This window comes from Pieris rapae, chromosome 8, assembly GCF_905147795.1.
Source record: "Pieris rapae chromosome 8, ilPieRapa1.1, whole genome shotgun sequence".
NCBI classification, from domain to species: Eukaryota; Metazoa; Arthropoda; class Insecta; order Lepidoptera; family Pieridae; genus Pieris; species Pieris rapae.
In genome coordinates this window covers 6644080-6665747 of record NC_059516.1, presented here as the reverse complement: position 1 = coordinate 6665747, position 21668 = coordinate 6644080, and the positions used below count along the sequence as shown (strand labels likewise).

The window sequence follows — 21668 nt, the reverse complement described above, 5'->3', positions numbered from 1 at the left end:
CAGCGTCGGAATACTTGGCTTTGACATATCAAACGTTTAGTTTTGCGGTCATTTGGAAAGAAAGGCTAAGTAAGCCTCACATGAAGATCAGCAAGGCGAGACGGTACTTCACCCCGGGCCATCGCTTGCAACTCTATAAAGCGAAAACTCGGCCCCCACATGGAGTACTGTACCGTCCTTATGGGCGGGGGCTCCACAGTACCACTTAAACGTATTCGTAAGAGCGATCCAGTCACTTTTCGAGCGGCTTGATCCCTTGGCGTTGCGTAGAGATGTGGGATCTCACAGCATCTTTTACCTCATTTACCAAGGAGAGAGTTCGGAGGAGTAGTTCGGACTAATACCTGCAGTTCAGTTTCATCATAGGACGTCAAGGCAGAATACAAAATACCATCCATAGCACCCGGAGGCCTGTCGTTCCACAACTGAGCAATTTCTGCCGCGACCCACCACTATATGGAACCAACTGCCCATTGAAGTATTTCCGAATCAATTTGACTTAGGGACTTAGCAACGACGGCAACGCACTCGCGAGCCCTCTAGTATTGAGTGTCCATGGGCGGTGGTATCACTTAACAGCAGGTGAGCCTCCTGTCAGTTTGCACCCTGTTCTATAAATAAAATTAAAAAACAAGATTTAGACCTTTATTTTATAAATATGTAATATTGAATAATAAGATTATATGTGATATAACAAAAACAATTATTTTTGCCCTGAATAATTAATGAGACCTAGTGGCAGATTGTCTTCTAATTTTGCAACAGGATATCCAAAGGCTTCACAAAAGATTTGTAAAAGTCTCGTCAACATTAAACCTTCGCTAGTAGATTCTGTTGACTTAATCCTGAAATAAAGGTGAAGCAGTAATTATTTTTTTCTACAAAAATATGTATAAAAGTTTAAGCTATAATGTATAAACTTACTTGTTGAGGGTTAAAACTTTCACATATTTACATAAAAAGTTTACAAAGATATCTACATTTTCTAATTTGGATTGCCTTAACAGAGTGTATGTCCCAATCACCAATGGATATCCATCTATGTTTTCTCCATGTTTTTTAGTTATTAAATCGCCTAAAATTTTGAAATATATTAATTAATATGGTTTGCCACTATACGCCATTTACGATACAAGGTAATGGTAGTGTGTTATTAATTGTTTACGTAGTACCTAACAAAGTCTGAAATAAACAAGCTTTTTCGTTCTAATAGATATTAACGCTAAAGACCTCACCCTAAATAAATGATTTCTATGAACAAATGTTAATTAAATATATCTTTGTTGCACATTTGGATGGACCTTACCTGTCGTTCTACAGAAATGTAGTCTTGATAGTTGCGCTATTACAATTATAGACAACATCTCTCCCAAATCTATGTTGCTAAATTCAGGCGGGGTTTTTAAATACGCCTTCTCGTATGGATCTGTAAGTCCACACCTTACTAAATATTCGTCCAACTCCTGTATCAGTGAATTACAATTCACTTGAGGATTTTGAGACGTTTTAATTTCGTGTATCAAGCATCTATAAAACAATAATTATATTCATTTTAAAGTTAAATACATATAAAATAACTACACTTAAAAACATACTCGTTCATTGTCCTTAGTGAAGCTTCTAAATGAGCGGAATCAAATTTACAGGTTGTATTCAACTGGTAAGCGATGTGTTTTCTTAGCAATTGCAGTGCACCTACTACAACTAATATATCAGTTAGTTGTTGTATATGTTTTTGATTTTTCATAATAGTTTGCTCTATTTCCTTCAGATCTATATTTTTATCACTAATTACAATTTTATCTTGACATGTTCGGAGTATATGTTGAATATGTTGAAGTTGATTTTTTATCATGTAACCATATAATGTATCCAAACCATGTAGACCAACTACTCCTATCGCGTCATTTAGTTTCGAAAATGTTTTATTGTTCACAACTTCAGTATTGGTCTTGATGTCAAACCATGCTGCACATATATTTATATATGTATATAATCTGTAAAATAATAAAGTACGTATTATTTTCTGGGTTCAGGTTTGAAGCTGATTGTTATGGAAAATTAATTACTGAAAGTGCTCTCTAAAAAAAAGTTAAAACACAATTTCCTTTAACACAAATAATGTCTTTTTAGTTTTGGAAATTAAAAAAACAAGGGACATACAAGACGTATAGAGTTGGTCATATATTTAGTTCCTTCGTAAAATTGGTTTGTAAGGCACAATAATTTTCTTTCCATATACAGAATTTTTATATGACAGACCTGGCATCTGTTTGTTGTACAATTTGCTTAGCAAGACTCCCCATAAATCCCGCTGATGGACCATACAGTGCCACTCCCTTTCGAGCACTTATCTCTTTTGTGACATTCTCATTGATAAGAGTAGAAACCTACAAAAAATGGCATTCTTAAAGTATTTAATGGTTTACACAATTTAAATTTAAGCAGATTAAAGACCTGTTTTTGCCATATCCTCAAACCATGCATATTTATGTAATCCTGGATATATTCCAAAGACCTTTTGTAACCTTCCATACTCTCTGCCAGTTTTTGAAGCCTTGAGACTAAATTATTAGGTTTTTTAACTTGTGGTTCGAGATATTCAACAAACTTTCTTCTAACATGCCTGTCTAACTCTCGTAGTAGACCATCTTCTAGTAATTCTGCAGGGTCTACTCGTATTACCCCTACTAAGGTTGATCTCATATCCAAAATACCTAATTAAGAAAGAATTAACAAACATGATTAATTATATTATTTTAAGAAAACAAAGAAAATGTGTACCGACCACTTGTAAAAGTTGAGGCAGAATGAGTCAACCTAGCTACTTCCATTCTATGATCGAGCTGTGCATAATCCCTTAATTTATCCTTATCAATTCTTGTTGGCATTTCCTTAATTGACCATGTTTGCAACTCAATTATTTTTTCAACTAAACTGAAAACCATTTCTGGGATAATCTGTAAGACCTTCTGAATGTATTTGATCAGCTCATTGCTATAATATTGAGAAACAGAGACTAAGTCTTCACTTTCTGCTTGGTTAATTCTTAAAAGAGGAATCTCCATAGCACTAGCTAATTTTAAAAACAATGCTCTCAATCGACTGGTTACTGCTGGATTTTCTTTGATACGACTTTGCATATGTTTTGTATATAGATCAATAGTACACCAAGCATAGCTAAAATCTGCTACTGTCTCTAAAGTGACTAATGATTCTTCTTTCAATGCTGCAACTCTGAGAATATTTTTTAGTGCATCTTTAGTTTCATTTAGTAACTGAACTACTGTAGGAGTAGTCTTTATACCATGAAATTCCTCCACTTCATCTAAGGCTTGAATTAGTTTGGTTACCTTTTTAATGGATTTTGGACTTATGTTGTCACTAATTGATGAAAGTTGTTTGGCAATATTATCAAACCATAACTTTAATTGTTCATTTTCAGCAACTTTTGTATATATATTGTTGCCAGTAAAAAGTTCTGATAAGTTATTCAATGATTCTAGTGCATTATTTTTGTTTATGTTCCAGCTTTCATTTCTAGTGTCAAGTAACTTCTTTAGAAACTCTCTTACTTTTAACTCTAATTCGGCAGTACTAATAAGCAATTCTAACAATTGTAAAGGGTCATAATTTGTCTCTTTTATGACTAAGTCTCGCATTTGTTTACTCTTTCTATTATTATCATAAAATATAACATCTGTGGTATGTAACAACAGAAGTCGTAAAACATGGTTTGAATTAAGTATTACATTCAAAATTTTGCTTGTGTTGTCCAGGACAAAATCATCAGTTAATGTACCCTCTTTCAGAAGTTGTTGAGTTTTAGTAATGAGCAAGGGGACAGAACTACCTCTCTTTGAAAATAATTCTTTAATGGTTTTATTATTGCAAGTATTGCTGAGGCTAGCTTTAGCAGCCTTAAAGTTATCCCAGTAGTCAAAAACATTTATTGTTACTCCCATATAGATAGGGACAATCCAATTGCTTGGGAAAAACTTGTCGACAATTTCTCTCATTTTTGTTGTATCGCCATGCAGGTAGTGTGGGACAAAAAATAAACAAACCACCAACATAGCAGCCTGAGGGGCTAATGCAGATGCCTGGTGTTCAGGAATTGTATAAACTGCAAGCTGGTTATAAATATCCTCCGACCTCAACTTCCCCACAACTTTCTCGATAAAGTCGGGATGGATTGGTACTCGACTAGAAAATGACAAATTGTTGGCATGATATAAGAATAACATAACAATTATTATATATTTCAAATAACTTAGATTTGTATATAAAATGAATTGTGTTATAAGATAGTAATATTACACAAAAGCCAAACAATGTTTATACCACCAATTATAAGGAATTTTTATTTATAGACACATTCCTTCCTTTCGGAGACCTACAGTAATTAATATTATTAATTGCACATATACCTGAAATACTCCACAGGATAATCAGAGGGCCTCCTCCCTGGTAATTGATTATAGCCTGTATCTCTCAATAACTTGCAAACATCATCTACATTAGACTGGGATTGATTAGTACTATAACGATAAAATGCTACTAATAATCTCTCTCTCACAGCACCAGGAATGTATAAATCACATAATAACAACATTGAACCATAAAGGTATAAGGATTCACACTGTAAGAAAGTTTTTTTAAATATAAATATTAAACAAAGCAACAAAAAATAAATATATGCTCTTGTGCTCTTGTGCAATGCTCACCAATAGTTGTTTTCCTTCAACATCTCTCAAAATAGTATCCATTGATTGCTGAATAAAAGCACTGTCATGTAACTGTTCCACAAAAGTATTCAAGTCCATGATAAATTTATAAATGTTTTCAAATAATAAGTAAAATCTTGTAATAAGTTCAAGATATTGTTCTTTTAAGTCTTCATCTAAATCTTGCAATTTCTGAAAGGTATGGCAAGGATTATTGTTATAGGTAAGTTCATACTTAATTATTTCTAAAACATCTTAAATTCTTACAAGATTTGAGGAAATTTTCATTTCTAATGTTTCAGATAGTTTGAAATAACTAAAATCCATAATAACATCTTGATATCTCTGCTGAATTTCTTTAGTTTCCAACCTGTCAACAAACAACATGAAGAATCATATTATTCATAAGCATTATATTATACCTAATATATTTTCATTTATATCAATAAATATGTGTGATTTCTACTACTTATACTAAATAAAAATATCATAGAACAACTGTCTCAAACTTAGAATCGACGTAGGCATAACATAAAATAAATTGATTATAAATTAACATACCTGTACATAATCGGAATATGATCTTTAAGTCTTAATATCTCTGCCAAAATAGCATTGCCATGAGCTACTATTCTTAATAGGTTTTGGGCACAAAGATTATCTTCCGCTAAGAAAACCCTCATTTTAATATGTCCAAAAATTAACTACCAGTTACCACAACTAGCCAAAGGAAAACATCATATTATTACATTTTACAATTTGTAAACATAGAACATTGTTGATAAAACAAATTGACACTTTTTATATTATGGCAAGACTGATCAATTTACGTTTCGATGTGATCGTCAAGTGAAGTGACTTATTTCAAAAGAAACGTTTAACGTTAGCGGGTCATGCCTGTGGAAAATTGATTTTGTTTTAAACCCCGGTGTCCACTTTACAAGATTTCAGTGTATTTGTTGCAAGGCACTATAAAAAATAACTTTATTGTTGATGTTAAATGAAGATTACTTCATAAATTGCGGTTTGTCACAACTTGTGACTCACAAGTATAAAAAATAGCGTTCAAAGTTCAAGATAAATATTGTAATCATACTTACTTGATATGGGTATGATGAGAGATATGATTCAGGGCATAGGAGAAATCATGTCACTTTAAATTATTAATTTCGAACATTAAACCGAAGTATATTGTCCTCATTATGGCACCATTGCTGTCTAGCTATGAAACATTGGTGCATGCAGTGGCAGGTGCAACGGTTAGTCATAAAATAAAAATATTTTTCTTCATATCGTATCGTATCATTTCGCGATTGAATTTATAAATCTTACATGTTTAATAGGGAAGCGTTGTGGGCATGGCTGCGTTCTACCCTTTGGACACATTACGTTCCAGACAACAAGGTAAATTTAATATTTTGTTTATATTACCAACAAATGAATTTCTTTAATAATAAATCATGATACAAAATTTACTGTAATATTGTTACAGTTGAAGATTCCACTAAGCTGCAAGGTTCTACTTGGGAACTTCTGGTTCTGATTGCCAAAGAAGAAGGTATAGGCTCTCTGTATTGTGGATTGTATCCAGTTTTACAATCACTCTCAGTTTCCAACTTTGTGTACTTTTACACTTTTCATGCTTTGAAGAGATCTTCTGTTGGTTCAACAGCAATAAAAGACTTGCTGTTTGGTGTAATAGCTGGTAGTTTAAACGTCTTGATTACTTCACCTTTATGGGTTGTCAATACCCGAATGAAGTTGGGTAAAAATAATTATAAAAGTCTCTCAGCTGGTCTTATTGAGTTATTTAAAAAAGAGGGTCTGAGAGGTTTATGGTCAGGTGTTGTGCCATCCTTACTTTTGGTTTCAAATCCTGCAATTCAATTTATGGTCTATGAATCTCTAAAACGAAACTTTGTAGCAATGAATCGTTTCAATACCTATAGTGCATTTATTATTGGTGCCATTGCAAAGGCTATTGCCACTACACTGACTTATCCTCTTCAACTTATCCAGTCTAGGCTAAGAGCTGGCACAAGTCTAAAACCTTTGTACAAAGATATAAAGTCTAATCCAAAAATCATATTCAGGGGGTTGGAAGCAAAAATTATGCAAACTGTTATGACTGCTGCTTTGATGTTTCTTATTTATGAAAAAGTTGTAAGATTAGTATTAACTATTATGAGAGTAAAGGTTAACAAACATTAAATTTGATTTAAGGGCCTACTACCATGGTTTTGTTTAGTCTTAAAGTGGGCTTTTTAACTAAATAATTTGACTTAGAATTGTGCAGTATGAATAAATAGTAGGTCATTATTAATGTAATAAAGTTGCAGATTTAAAACTTATCCAAAGAATTTTGAGACATGATGATATTAAAAGCACATAACATTCCAAAGATTTACAGTTACCTAATACTTGAGGAAAATGAATATTGTGGAATTTACCTTAAACAGAAATAATCATCATCTACATAAATAGGTAATTAATTTATTAAGTAAGTATTTCATAATAATTTAAAAATATCTTACAAGTAGATATAAATAAACCATGACATTTTTAACTTATGTTATTTAATTTATGTGATTGTTTGTGATATTTTTTTATTTCTGTAACATGATATAGGGAAAACTATGTTATTGGATTTGGCTGTGTTTCATTGGGTTATTATTACAATTTTTTATACTGGGAAGTAAGTGAAAATAAAGTTTTAAAAAAAGAAACGCTTTTATTTCTTACTAATTCAGTTTCCTATAGGATGTTTTATTTGAAAATTTTTCATATCATCTGAAGTTCGAACAACCACCTCACTATATTCTTCAACTAATTTCTGTAATTCTTCATATATCTGTAAATAGGAATCTAGTTTCAAAATGGCATATTATCTATAACAAGGAACCAACATTGTAATGTTTTGAGACAATTGTCATATGTTAAAAAAACAAAAGGAAGATATAATGATATCACTTCTATGATTTAGTCTTTAAATCTTGTTGGCCTAAAGTACCTAAAATTTGTCTGCAGAAAAATGATATTTGTCAACATAGAATATTTTAAAATACGAAAAAGTAACCTGTTTCGATGGTTCATGATGTAAATGGTCATTCAGTTCTGCAGTCAACAAGTCTGCTAAGGCTAATGGTGCTGCAGTAAGGCGGGTGGGTCCCAACGACACAAGCGAAGCTCGCATTGCGTCCACGCAAGCTTCGCCTGCTTCCACAAGTCGCCCGCCACTAAGAAGAGCGCGGACACAGCAAGGACCATCCACATCCTTATAAAATATCAAACATATATACATAAACATAATATTAGTATTATGAGATACCACAGTTTTGGGCTGAATTTTGTTTTTCTATAAGCGCAAATAACATTTGCACCTATGGTGAAGGCGTGAGGAAACGAGGAGGTCTAACATATTATCGAAGAAACTTGTGATCTGAGGCCAGTGGCCGATACCGATTCGGTAATATTGACTAATTATTTTGTATAGTTATATAATACAATGCATTGACAATATTTACCATAAATCTTTTTAAAAACCAACGTGGGAGAAAGTAACCCGTGCTAATTGTTCTCTTTGTTACTGCTAACAACGTCTCTCGATCTGCATCCTTTAATTTAGGGTATAATGTGTCAAAATCGATGGGTTCTGACTCTGAAAGAAAATTCGAAAAGGTTAATAGGTTTTTCTTCAATGCTATTAAAATAGTTAAAGAGGCATTTAAATAAAATATATTATACTTTTTAAGGCCTGTTGAACTGGATCTAACGCTTCTATGTCACCTTCACGTAGTTCTGCCGCCAATTCTTCTGGGCCTATTACCTGAAACATATTTAATATCATACAAGGTAACTTTAAGCCAAATCTTTATAATAAAAATCAACCCATCGAACGTTTTATTCTTATCTATCTTTAATAGCTAACCAATTAAACTTATGATATATTCTCAGAAATCTTTTAAAATAATCGTAGGTAATGTAAGAGAAGCATCGCATAACATATATTTGAAGATGAAGATGTTTTTTTTTTTCGTTTGTTTTAACATTGCAAAATTAAAGACATTCGGATACTGGTGTACAAATGGCGAAATAGCCTTTATTTTTTATTTAAAATTGCGAAACCAAATCCTTATCCGCGTTACTTTTCTCGTTTGACGTAATTGGTAGTGTATGAAATAGAATATAATGAAAGACTATGAAAATGTCTTTAAATATTATATTAACATGAATACCTGTGGCGTAGCATTGTTTCCTTTCGTATGGGGCCGTGCCAGGAACGCGTGTTGGGGGTTGGCCAATCGCAAGCATGTAAGCGCGGCCGCGATGTACCGACGACGCAACGCCGTACCGCCGCGTTCGCTGCCGCAACGGGTAGCCCTTTCATACATTACGGCTGCCGCTGAGGAAATTTATATTGAATTATTTCAACAATATATGGAACATTAATCAGTCGAATAAAATTATCAAGTATATAACTATTTAATGCATATTACATGCAAGTAATTTTAACTTATAAATTCTGCAATATACAATACAACATGCAAAAAAAAAAATACTGTCCGTGATTTAAAAAAAACATATAATGTTAAGGAAAAATCTTATAGCCATTTTCATACCTTTTCGAAAGTGCCCTCTCGACAGATACAGTGAGTAAAGAAAGTCATAGTATGGGTTATGCGTGTGAGCGTCGTGTAGCTTGGCTCGAGCGGCCGCCGCACGTTCAGCTTCACCCGCCAACGCCGCGCAACGAACTAGCGCGTCAAGTTCCTTACGCTCCGCTGATAAAATATACATTAAATAAATCCAATGTAATTATTTCAATTTGATAATATACGAAAACATGTGAATGCCCATCAAATGTCTGGAAGAACCTTCCTAGGTTCTGATTTTCCTCAGACTTTAGGTCCTAGGAGGAGGAGGATACTCTACCAATCTAACCACTATCTGATCAGCCCGCAGGCTTAGGTTGAAAATTTATATATATTTATTTCTTTACTCCTAGAGGTTATATACTAAGGACAAAGCCAAAATGAAACTCATACTAATACAAGAATGGGTTCAAAAGAAAATTAGGAATGAAAAAATCAATCGTCAAAATACATCATCGCAGTAATTGTAGGAGTTGAGGAGGAATTGAGGAGAAACAAATGTTTTCGGGCATAGAACCTCAAATAAGTATGATACTGTTGGCAATTTATATTTTTTGTATGAATAAATGAATTTTAAATATTTTTCTTGAATCGACTTACGACTTACCAAGCGTAGTAAGTAGCATAGCGGCGGCGGCCTGTCGAGCGTGAGTAGCGGGATTAGCGGCGGCAGCGCAAAGCGCGCGTTCTGTGCGCCCTTCAGAGAGGTGCCATTTAAATACCACCCATTGGAACATCGCCTGTTGATTTACGAACAAAACATTGTTACTACTGAATAAATAATAATTATTTCCATGATTATCAATATCAAATAAAAAGTATTGTTTTATTTCCTATACGATATGTATGAACAAAACGATGTATTCATAATTATATATGCATTTTGTAATCGTTTTCTTTTCAAAAATTTGTTTAAAATTTAAGTCAAAATTTGTCTTTAAACTTGATTGAATATCGATATCATTTCTAATGTAAAAACTTTGGTAGTAAGAATATAAACCAAAAGACGAAACATTTACAAGTTTCGTGTAATTACGATAGGCCTCTTAGATAAGTCAGACGTGTTCCATTTATTGGTCGGAAATACACATTTGCATTAATACAATTTGTACTCACTAGATTTGGATCGTCCTTATCAGCAATTGATATTGCAGTCTCTGCTAATCGAACCACACAGGCGCCAGCGTCGTGAATCTCGAACAATTTAATTACCTACAAACCATATGAATTACCTTAATTTTAAATATAAATTAAGTGTTGATTATTCATATTATTCGATTACACTTTATAGGCCAATAAAAAACTATTTACTAAATTTAAAAAAAAAATCGCAACCTTATCTGCGCTACTACGCGATCTCTTTCAGGCAACTCTAATTTTAAATATAAATTAAGTGTTGATTATTCCTATTATTCGATTACACTTTATAGGCCAATAAAAAACTATTTACTGTATTAAAAAAAAAATATATATATTGCAACCTTATCTGCGGTACTAAGCGATCTCTTGCAACTCTAAATATAAATTCCTATTCAAAATATTGTAGAGAATTGAGTATTTCTATTACATTTTAGCCACACATTTGCCCGCGTACCAAATGATGTTGGTTTCATGGAGGCTAATAAGATCGGATGTAAAAGATACTGACTTTCATACAAAATAGCACAAGGGCGTGTTGGTGAGCCAGTCTATCGTGTGGTTCGGCCACTAATTGACGTAGAAATGGCTCGGTGCTAACTCCTTTTGCCGCACGACAAAACGCCGTGTAGGCGCCTTCAGAGTCTTCAAGCTCCAGGAGTGAGAGACCCAAGATGAATTGACCTAGGTTAAAGAACATATATATTAACAATATATTCCTAGAAGTAAATTGTTATACATCAAAATAATGAGCACTGCATAATTTTGATCAATACACTGTCTAATTATATAAAGTTGGAAGTACTACTGTAATTCAGATTTAAAAGCCGATAGTATATTTTCATTACATGCAAACTACTATTATATACTAACAAAAACAGTATTCACAAATGTGTATGGCGATTAATAAGAAAATAAAAACGTTTTAAGTCTACACACAAGCAAAGATACGCCGGCCTAAAGGCCATATAGCAAAAGGCTGCCCACGGTACTGATGGATCGACAGAATGGAGCAGGCAGACCTGTAGCAGCTGAAAACCAGCAATTTAAGGGAAGAGGGAACGCTGAAAGTATCTCATTCCCAGGTGAGTGAGTGAAATATGAAATAATACTAACGGGAACAAGCATTCCACTCGCACCATGGCTCCAGCATATTGACGTAGCTCTGTACAAGCCGTGGCTGATTGATGGACGCCAGCCACCAACCAAATTCAAAACCTCCGCTTACGGCCCAACTGTATACTGCTCAGGATCTTATATTATTCTATTATAAGTATTATCTAGAGATAACAATAGATAGACAATGCATTTCAAAATCAAAAATCAAAATCAAAATTCATTTATTCAGTCCAGATGCGTCCTAAGGCATGCTTATGAATGTCAAAAACGTTTACAAAATTCGCGAAAGAGCAAAACTACGCCATCCACAATCATCATTACTGATTGATTTTAAATTGTTTTAATATGTTTATTATTTCATCTTCAGAAAATCACTATCTAATATGATATCATTATTAAATATAAATTAAAAATACAATTTATGAATATGCAAAAGCCATTAAAATTTAATACAATACCTAAAAAAATAATCAATTTCTTCTAAACAAACTTCTTTATACTTTACCAAAATTTAATAGACTTCACTATGATAGGTAATACGGTTGTGTCTGGCGTTTGTTGCCTGTAATTTTCTTTCTTTTTAGAATGTATAGATAAGGGAAGTAGCGGGTCAACCTAAACACAAGTGTCTCTTGACTACTTATGGGGGTTGTCTCATACTCATTTAGTGATGTAAAAAATTTGAGAAACAATAAAAAAAAATAAAAAAAAAATAAAAAAAATAAGTAAAAACGTCAGATTAAAGGATACAGTTGATGTGCAAGATGGTATGCGAGTAGCGGTAAAGAGCGATGCCAAGCTGTATGTGCTCTCGCAGTGGCTAGATGTGCACGTGCCCTTCCGCCGCCCGCGCCGTGCACGTACGCGTGTACGACCGCACTCGAAGCCTCCGGGTTCCACTCGATCCCTTCACCGCCTAAGGCGCTTAGCTTGAGACGAAAGCTTTCTGTACCTCCTGCTGTCCTATGTGTTTAGTATACAGTTATAGACGGCAGCATAGGATTTATGAGTGCCAAAGCACATAGTAATATCAATGAGAAAAATCAGGACAATATTTAAATGTTTCTCCGTGTCGAGGGGTGGAGATTTGGTAACCCGACTTTGTTGTAGCAAGCAAACTGTCCTGTTGTCTTTAATATTAAAACATTTCAGTATACATTAAACCTCTCGATCTTCAAAAGTATATATAAATATTTTAAAAAAGCGCTCGTCCCTTGCGCTTTTGACAAATTCCCTTTAAGGAATTTCCATAGAATGACATTAACTCACGCTTAGTCACGTGACCATTCAATAAGTTTTCGCGTTAGCGGGTTACGCGTGTCGAAAAGTGATTTTGTCACAATATCCGGGAAAGAAATTGTGTTTACTGGATTCTAGAATAATATTTTTTTAATTATAATAATGAATAGGCAGTAAGCACCATCCTAATCCACGTATCTTAAGTTACAGTTGTTAAGCTGATTATCGACTCAGTAAAGTTATTGTCTAATTAATGTATTAATTCATACTAACGTGGGTTGTAGTACAGCAGAGTGTAGCCATAACAGTGCCCTATACGCCTGCCAATGTACAGCGCAGTGACCAGCACCTGGTACTCCTCCAGCACCCATTACTGTACCCAGTGCTGCCAGAGCCCCACGTACCACGCGACATCTGCGGTTAGAAATATTTAGTCTAAAATTTCCTTATTTTCTCATTATGATAAATAAATTGTATGATACATAAAACGTACATCTCCAATAAGTCGATTAGCAATAAAATTTGTGATAGTCCTCTCCTATCGAAAGAATCGCCCAAGACTAATAGACAACATTATAAAATAAATCTATTTTCTTTGTCTATGTAACATATTTAAATAATTATCAATGTAAAATAATAAAAATCCTACCTCATTTCTGCCATTTGTCGGATCGCTTCTGTAACAATGGCAACACCGAGATCACTTGCAAACAAATTATCATATTCGCTAGTGTCTTCGTCGTCGCCTGAAATAAACCCTCTTTTTAATGCTCAAATCAATTATATTTGATATGCTTATACAAATTTAACAGAACAAACAAGAAAATAATACGGATTTTACGAGTTGCTGAACATTTTGTAAATTGTAAGTACTAAAACTATTAAAAAACCAAGTTTAAAGGTTTTGCCCGCGATTATAAAAATTATGCAAACATATGTGTGCTTGTTTAGTTAAACATTACTAAGACAAGTTGTTGCACACAAGAAGTTAATCAGTTATTTGTTAAATAAAAAAATCATACTTTTGGATGTATCAATTTCTGGTACATCTAATCTCAACGCATCGTTCAATTCCAAAACAGCATTTTGTAAATCTTTAATCGGCTCCAAGATCGAAGTCAACTTAGCCTGTTCTGGTGTTAAACTCTGAAACCAATACAAAAAAAATAGATTAAAGCTATTAAATATACTTAAGATAACACAATTGCGGTCAAAACAGCACTTTTTGTCACAACTGTATGTCCAGTCCATCAAAGTATTCCCAAAAGGATTTAGGGTTTTTCGAGAACAGCAACTTCATCCCAACTCCTAAAAAGCCACAAACGAAGCTACTATGTATTGTGGGCGGTGGAAAAACTTAATATGGATGCGTACGTGCGCGCGTACGACTCGTGTCTGTTCGCTCTCTGTTTTATGAAATACGTTGTTTATATGTTTTAATAGTAAACTCTTTTTAAATAGTAAGGTCAAATACCCTAAAATGATTCGAATTTATTGGGTTAGGTATTGTAATGGTCAAAAATTATTTTTTCATAGAACGCCAGAAACGGTTTTACCGTCACTAGTTTAAAAGAATAATTGTCATAATAACATTTATGTTAAACAATCATAAATACCACCTCTACTAGTACCAGTTTATAACATAAATACTTCTTTTATTCAAGGGCGCTGGGGTCCAATTAACACAATTGACATTAATATATACAATTTGGAGACAGGTCTTTTAGTTAAATATATAACTATAATTATTATATTAATATTTTTTGTGCGTATTGCGTATAGTTTCTATAAGTTATAATGTCTGGATCAGGATGACAGGATGCTTCATAGTTTGCATACCTAGGAGCTACTTAGATGGCGAAAGACGATTTTCTACCCAATTTTAAATAGGCTTCTAACATTATAATAAAAAATATAAAACAATATGGCGGAATATTCTTTACCGGTGTAGGGTCATGCTCCGTCAGCAAATGTAATAGCCTAGGAAGTAAACGATGTTGCGGCGCAGCGCACGCGAATAACCGCCTTTCGAGATCGGCCGCGCCCGACGTACTCACTAGACGCTCCCAACGTGCGCCTGCGCATACTACGCGACGTGCGTCCGTGGACAAGTCGCATATGGAGCCTGTTTAATAAATTTTGATTACGTTAGATTATTTTCTTTTTACATTTCTTTTTCATAGTGTAAGATTTGGGAACCCTTTTAAGTAAATATACCTGTGTTAGGGTTCCCAGCTCTTCCATAACAAAGTTAATTACATAAAATAATTTATCCAGTTCATTTCCTTTTTATTTTTTACTTGTTAAACCGTTATCATCACACCTAATTGTGTGCATGAGAAAGTGTGTGAGAGAGTGAATGAGTGAGTGAGTAGGTGAGTGAATGAATGAGTGAGTAGGTGAGTGAATGAGTAACGTGTAGCTATTTAAATCATGGGTCTCAAAAGCAGTTCTAATACTGCATAAGGCGTGATAATAAGCCAGTCTTTTATTCTGGTTTTTAGGTTGTAGGCGGTGAGAGGGTAGATGTTAAGCAGCCTATTTAATTTATTATATAAATAGGCTGCTTGCATATTGCGTCTAGCGAAGTCGGTCCTTACGGTCTGACCGACTACAACATCCCTATTTCTTTTTAAGACCAGCCTATTCTCAAACGGGAGCGCTCTGTGGGTTTTTAAAATTAGACTCAGGACAAACAGCTTCCTAACGGAAAGTAATTTGCTAAGATGATAGAGCTCTTCCGATGGGAATCTGTATGGCCGGAACAGCATCACTTTTAAAAGAGCCCTATGTCCCCGTTCCAATTCCAAAAATTTTGTTTTATTGGCCGCACCCCATATGTTTATGCAATATGTTAATACGGTCTGAACGAGTGCTGTGTAAATTCTTTCAAGTATTACATACGATGTGATGTATCGCAAAATTTTAAAGATGTATGTAAATTTCCGTAATCTACCAGTCATGGACTCTATATGAGGATACCATGATAGCCGTTCGTCTATGTGAATGCCTAAGTATTTGGTAGAGCTAACTTTTGTAATTGGAGGACAGGGGCAGTTACCGACACTTTGCATATCGCAGTTATGTAATTTAATTTTAAAATCTTTAGGTGGTTGCGTTCGATTAGAAATTCTGAAACATATATAGTTAGTTTTCTCTTTATTGAGAGACAAAAGGTGGAAATCAAGCCAATTAGCAATAGTTGTCAGTCCAATTTCCGTAGATTTTTTCACTTCTGCCCAGTTAATTCCTGTGAAAAGTACAGCTGTGTCATCTGCATAGGAAAATATTTGCCCGTTATCAAGTTTTAGATTACTTAACGCATTAATATATATTAGAAATAACGTTGGGCCTAATATGCTTCCTTGCGGAACCCCATAGGTTATTTCCATTTCATCACTTATGTAGTCGCCTATTTTCACTCTCTGTGTTCGCCTTGAGAGGTAGTCACAAAATAGATTTAGGGGTATATCTCTTATTCCTATTTGCTCCATATTATGTAAAAGTGAAGAGATACAGACAGTATCGAAGGCCTTTCGTAAATCTAGAAATGCACCAAGGCATTTCTTTCCCTTATCTAGGTTTGTCACTATCAGAGACGTAAATTGAGATATGGCATCTTCCGTGGATTTTCCTTGCCTGAATCCATATTGTGAGCTTGATAGAATATTAAATTTATTAAGGTAGTTTATTAATCTAATATTCAGAAGTTTTTCTAGTACCTTGGAGATGGCTGGAAGAATTGAAATCGGCCTGTAATTATTGACTTTGTCCTTATCGCCGGATTTAAATACTGGTACAATAATAGCTTGCTTAAGTTTTGTCGGGAAAATCCCTTTTTGAAAACATAGATTGGCCAAATGACATAGACAAGGTACTATGAGACTTAATTCGTTTAGAGAATCGAAAGTAATACTACTAATAGTAATAATAATAAATATAAACTATTACTGATAATAGTTAAATTTATTGAAAAAAAGTTTCATTTCAATTCGAAACTATCCGTCAGCAGTACCTGTAGGATGAGTAGTGACGTCATCGGCGAGCATCATCTGCTCCAAAGGCTCCAACTCTCGAACCAAGGAAACTCCAGAGCGCCGAACTACCGCACACCACCAGCCTGTTTCGCCGTCAGTCTTCTGAAAAAATATCGATTTAACTTAAAACTCAGATATAAGAAAGAAAAAACAGTATGGTATGTCTGAAGCATTTTGATTTATGTTTTAGGGTAACATTTAGAAACTTATCGTCACTCCTTATGACACATGTTAACCCTGCTCACCACTTATTTATATTATATTTTTTTGTTATAATTAGTTAAAAGAGTGGCGAAGAGTTTATTGCCAGTTCTTCTCTTCCGTTTTACGCCCTTGATTTGAGAACTGGCAGTAAATGTAAAATTAGAAGCATTTAATGTATATTTATTTTTTGACGTTCATAAGTGTACATTATGTTACCTACATGATTAAATGATTTTGAATTTGAATGTTTTATTGTTAATTTGTAAGTGATAATAAGTGTTTATTTCTATTGTTAAATAATAATACTAACAATTATATTATATACTTTATATATTAAATATTTGCTTTAAAATTTTCTTCACAACTTACATGTTTAGAAACCATTAATCCCAATGGCTTTTGTAAACCTTCCATGTACTGCATACACCAACTATACAAATCTGACCAGCATCTAAAATATACATAACAGAATCAATTCTTCATATCACAAAAAAAAAAATTAAGATTAATTTGTATTCTCTTGAATAATAACATTTTATTTTGCATATAAAACAAAAGTAATATTACTCTTACTACATTAGTATCATGAATTAGTTTATAGAGCATAGTGTATTTAACCCGTAGGTTTTACGTTAAATTTTCAAAGTTTAAACAATTGTTTTCTATATTCTAATTGGAACAATCGCCATCTTGTCTTTGACATACAAGTATATAAACGAAACAGAGGCAAACACACTCTGACCCTCTAGATTTTATTTATTTCTGATTTATTTTATTTTTCCACTACATTATTCTACCTACTAATTCTAACAGTTACTACTAATTCGTTAGAACGCCAAAGTAATACCCACACCAATTATCTTACATAAAAACATTAATAAATTATACCATTTTATGCCTAAATCTCATAACTAATAATATAGCAAGCAACTCTTGTGAACCCCGCCAGTACAGCTATTATTTGAAATAAAATTTAAACGCGCTTTTATTACTCTATTCAGCTAAACAAACACTTTGTAGTAAGTTTATGTACTAACTTGTGCATAAGATGCGAGTGGTCAGGCGCGGAGGTCCGCGCAGTAAGATTTCTTAATCGTGTCTGCACTGCGCTTACGCAGCTATCACCAAATTCAGTTTCCATTACTGCTTCGTTTCCACCCCACGTGCGACGATAAATCTGAAATTATTTATGAAAATAAAAACATTCACTATTATGACTACTTTAAATATTATACAAAAATATTAACAGCAAACTCTTAGATACTTAAAACCTTATGGATAATAATTAATTTACTCTGGGGCATGTAATTTCATAGACATTTATTACAAGATTAATATTGTCTGTGCTCTGTAAATTGTCAAATTTTAGGCAAACTTTTTTTTCAATTGGCGCGCTCTTTTAGTTTTATTAACATCCTAAGTAATTAAATTTTTCTTTGTTTTTTAAATGTACTTATTCGATTTTAAAATCAGAAGGGCCTTGTAGAAAACAAATGTGTTCATTAACAATATTTTATTATGTTTACGCAAAACCAACAAATGTATAAAATGTTTCACTTACCACAAGTGCCTTTTTTATAACAGATGTGGGAAATAGTCCAGGAGCTAACAAGCGATCGCGGTACTGTTGATGAGACGATAGTTGCGGGAGCGGAGACAGTGGCTCCTTACTGGCCACTGCACGCCAACAAACATCAGGACCGATGGCGCAACCTTTAAAATTTATAGTGTATGTAATAAATACCTCCGATGATATAAGTTGAGGTATAAGAAGACAATGTATAAAAAGTGTATAGAGGATTTCTCTTAGTCTAAATAAATAAACTTTAATATTTATCTATAGATATATAAAATGAAAGTAAGAATAAATTGCAGTGTATGTATGACAAATTACTTTAAAAGGGGCAGGTTAGGAATATTGGTCATAGAATCTTAAAATGTTACATGTGTATGTGGATTATCTCTATAAATACATACTTGTTATGACAGCATCTCCATCAGGTTGTGACCATAAAGCCCAAATAACGTGACTGTTGTCACCATATCCAATTGTATAATCCAGGAGATCCAGCTAAAATATAAATATATTTAAAGTTTATATCCTTTTTTACAAACCACAACAAATTTAAAATTTCTCTTTCATGATTAGTAGCAGATGTAACTTAAAGATCTTCAATTTTATAAGAAAGGTTTCATGGTTTCATTAATTTTGAAATATTTATTTACCTTAGGGCCCATAATATGATGAATTTGTGAAAATTTTACTCCGGCAGTTCCCGCATCATGCATTTTCATCACAATGAATTTCGACTCATTGGGGAATGAAAGATATGCAACCAAAAGTGTACTGCCATCTAATCCTTTTGTACTTTGAAGCATGTGACTGTGAGCTGTGAAGATTTTGTATTAATAATGTAATTTATAATTTTTATTTATTTCACACAGTTTACTAAAGAATTACTCTTGAGTCCAATCTGATCCAATCTGATGAAACAGAAAATTTGGCTCAATGTGTAGGTTACTCATTTCATTTTAATCTAGATATTTTTTCTATTGATAAGCCTAATAATGATTTACAAACTATTCTTCATTCATTGAAGAATTGTAATACTCACGAGGTGGCTTAGGTCTGGCTACTGTTTGTGATAAAGGAGCTGTTACTGATATTGGTGCTCCACCTTCATCAAAATGCCAGACTCGCAGGCATGTATCCCCACAGATAACAATAGCAAGTCCATTTGTGAGAACAACTCCATATGTTTCTATACCTTCTGTGCTTGCTTTACCTCTGAATAGATTGAAAAGGTACAACTTTATACCTTGGTGGCAGGAAAGTAATAAAATTATACTATACATTGAAACAAAATAAATTATTATAGTTTTTATAACAACTCCCTGTACCCCAATACACTTTTCAATATTGTGCCCAAAGTAAAGAGAAACATAATATAGATTATTGTCAAATTTTATACTTAGATGAATAAATATTGAATTTCAGCACCTTCAGCAGCAATAATATTATAGGAAGTCATAATTATAGGGATGTTATGTGTTGTATATTTAAAATTTGCCCTCTTAAATACCTCAAAGCTCCAGTTAGTCCAGACAAAAATCTAGGCACATTAGACTCCCGTTTCAAAACTGTAGTAACAGCAGTGCCAGTTACAGGTAGTTTAACAAGTAACAGTCCTCCTTCTCCACCATAACCAAAGGCCAAGGCAAACACAGCTTCCCCATTTTCTCTTAATATTGATGCACATGAATGAGCAACACCTGTATCTGTTTGAAAAATTTTGTCAATACACATGTGAGACATTCATACTTATATATAGTCTATTAAAAGTTCTTGTAAAAGAAGAAATGAAACAAGATATTATATAAATTGAAAGCATTGATAATAAGGATTTGATAAAATTATGCTAACAATCCTTTTAAAAGGTTAAGATCCAATTTATCTAAATACTGAAACTGTAAGTTAGTATTTTGATAGCCCAACATTAAAATTTACAAAAAAAAAACCACTCATTCACACTACATGAGTTGATTAACTCTACACTTACTTGATGTTGAATACTGATTTAGGATATAGTAGTTATTTGGATTATTAATGGAACTTGTGTCATAAAATATTGATGCTGTTGGATTGCTGAGAGCTCCAAAAGTAGCCTGAAAAAAGATAATTAGTTTAACAATTAAGCACTAAAAAATTATGCATTCGTCTCTGATTTTTACCTTTTTATCTAGACTGTCTGGGTGTGGAAATATCAATCTATGAACAGAAGATACAGTAGCCGCTAATACTATGACTTGTTGAGATGATGGTTTTTCATAAAATGATATGTTGTTTAGGGGTGGTGTGCCCGATGCCACTTTACATCTTAAATTGCAATTTGAAATATTTACATCCAAAGATGCCTCTGATAGTTCTATTGCATCTGATGTAGTTTGCCTGTAAATAAAATTATACATAATATACAATTGCACTATTGATAAAGTACAAAGTAAAGTAAGTATAATACCAATATATGAATCTGTTCTTCGTGCTACTCTTTTCAGAATCTCTATACCAATATCCTCCAGCTTTTTGAGGTAGTTTTATATCTTGCAGCGTACTGTGAGTACCACCTGCAAAAACAAAGTGAGGTTACAAACCACACAATTTAAAAATTGGGATTTCATAAGATTGAAAAAAGAATTAAGAAACTTCATAACACACCAGTATTCAAAGTGACTTCTTTCCATTTTTCGGGTAAGCAATAACTTGGAGTAATTTCTTTGAAAGTAACCGGTATTGAGTCTGCTAACTCCATTTCCAAGTATTAATACGGTTCGAATCCCAAATCTTCTTGAAATATAGGTCAAGGAAGATATACCGATTATATTATAAAAACTTGAATTTAAAGTCTTAATATTGCAGTAACAATAATTCCGCAAATATTCCCTGTTTAAATTTAAAACACAGATATCTATAACATTGACAATTCTAGATAAATGACTTTTACTGAGCTATGAGAGTGTCGCAATTGAAATGCACAGAGTACAGACTAATTGAA

General features: G+C 33.4%; 3 protein-coding genes across 3 annotated transcripts; 1 reads left to right on the top strand and 2 right to left on the bottom strand.

Annotated features, from left to right (window-relative positions):
• Positions 1 to 631: 631 nt before the first annotated feature.
• On the bottom strand, positions 632 to 5477 carry LOC110992127 (WASH complex subunit 5). Its single transcript, XM_022257816.2, has 11 exons — positions 5289 to 5477; positions 4995 to 5097; positions 4728 to 4919; positions 4431 to 4642; positions 2789 to 4206; positions 2458 to 2717; positions 2263 to 2390; positions 1596 to 1997; positions 1307 to 1527; positions 925 to 1075; positions 632 to 845 (listed from the first exon to the last, which is right to left on the bottom strand). Exons 1-11 carry the CDS (start codon positions 5408 to 5410, stop codon positions 704 to 706), a joined length of 3351 nt encoding a protein of 1116 aa, XP_022113508.2. The 5' UTR covers positions 5411 to 5477; the 3' UTR covers positions 632 to 703.
• Positions 5478 to 5592: 115 nt separating this feature from the next.
• LOC110992128 (peroxisomal membrane protein PMP34) lies at positions 5593 to 7453 on the top strand. The gene is made up of 3 exons (XM_022257817.2): positions 5593 to 5986; positions 6071 to 6131; positions 6220 to 7453. The coding sequence occupies exons 1-3, from the start codon at positions 5930 to 5932 to the stop codon at positions 6936 to 6938; spliced, it is 837 nt and encodes a 278-aa protein (XP_022113509.1). The 5' UTR covers positions 5593 to 5929; the 3' UTR covers positions 6939 to 7453.
• LOC110992125 (nuclear pore complex protein Nup160 homolog) lies at positions 7036 to 21605 on the bottom strand. The gene is made up of 27 exons (XM_022257815.2): positions 21332 to 21605; positions 21135 to 21240; positions 20848 to 21064; positions 20676 to 20781; positions 20199 to 20394; positions 19731 to 19903; positions 19342 to 19505; positions 19093 to 19186; positions 18677 to 18828; positions 18153 to 18292; positions 17485 to 17566; positions 16890 to 17013; positions 14818 to 14999; positions 13897 to 14020; positions 13524 to 13620; positions 13148 to 13288; positions 12386 to 12598; positions 11633 to 11751; positions 11028 to 11200; positions 10496 to 10591; positions 9987 to 10119; positions 9347 to 9508; positions 8963 to 9129; positions 8472 to 8553; positions 8252 to 8385; positions 7804 to 8001; positions 7036 to 7578 (listed from the first exon to the last, which is right to left on the bottom strand). The coding sequence occupies exons 1-27, from the start codon at positions 21423 to 21425 to the stop codon at positions 7474 to 7476; spliced, it is 3774 nt and encodes a 1257-aa protein (XP_022113507.2). The 5' UTR covers positions 21426 to 21605; the 3' UTR covers positions 7036 to 7473.
• Positions 21606 to 21668: the final 63 nt, after the last annotated feature.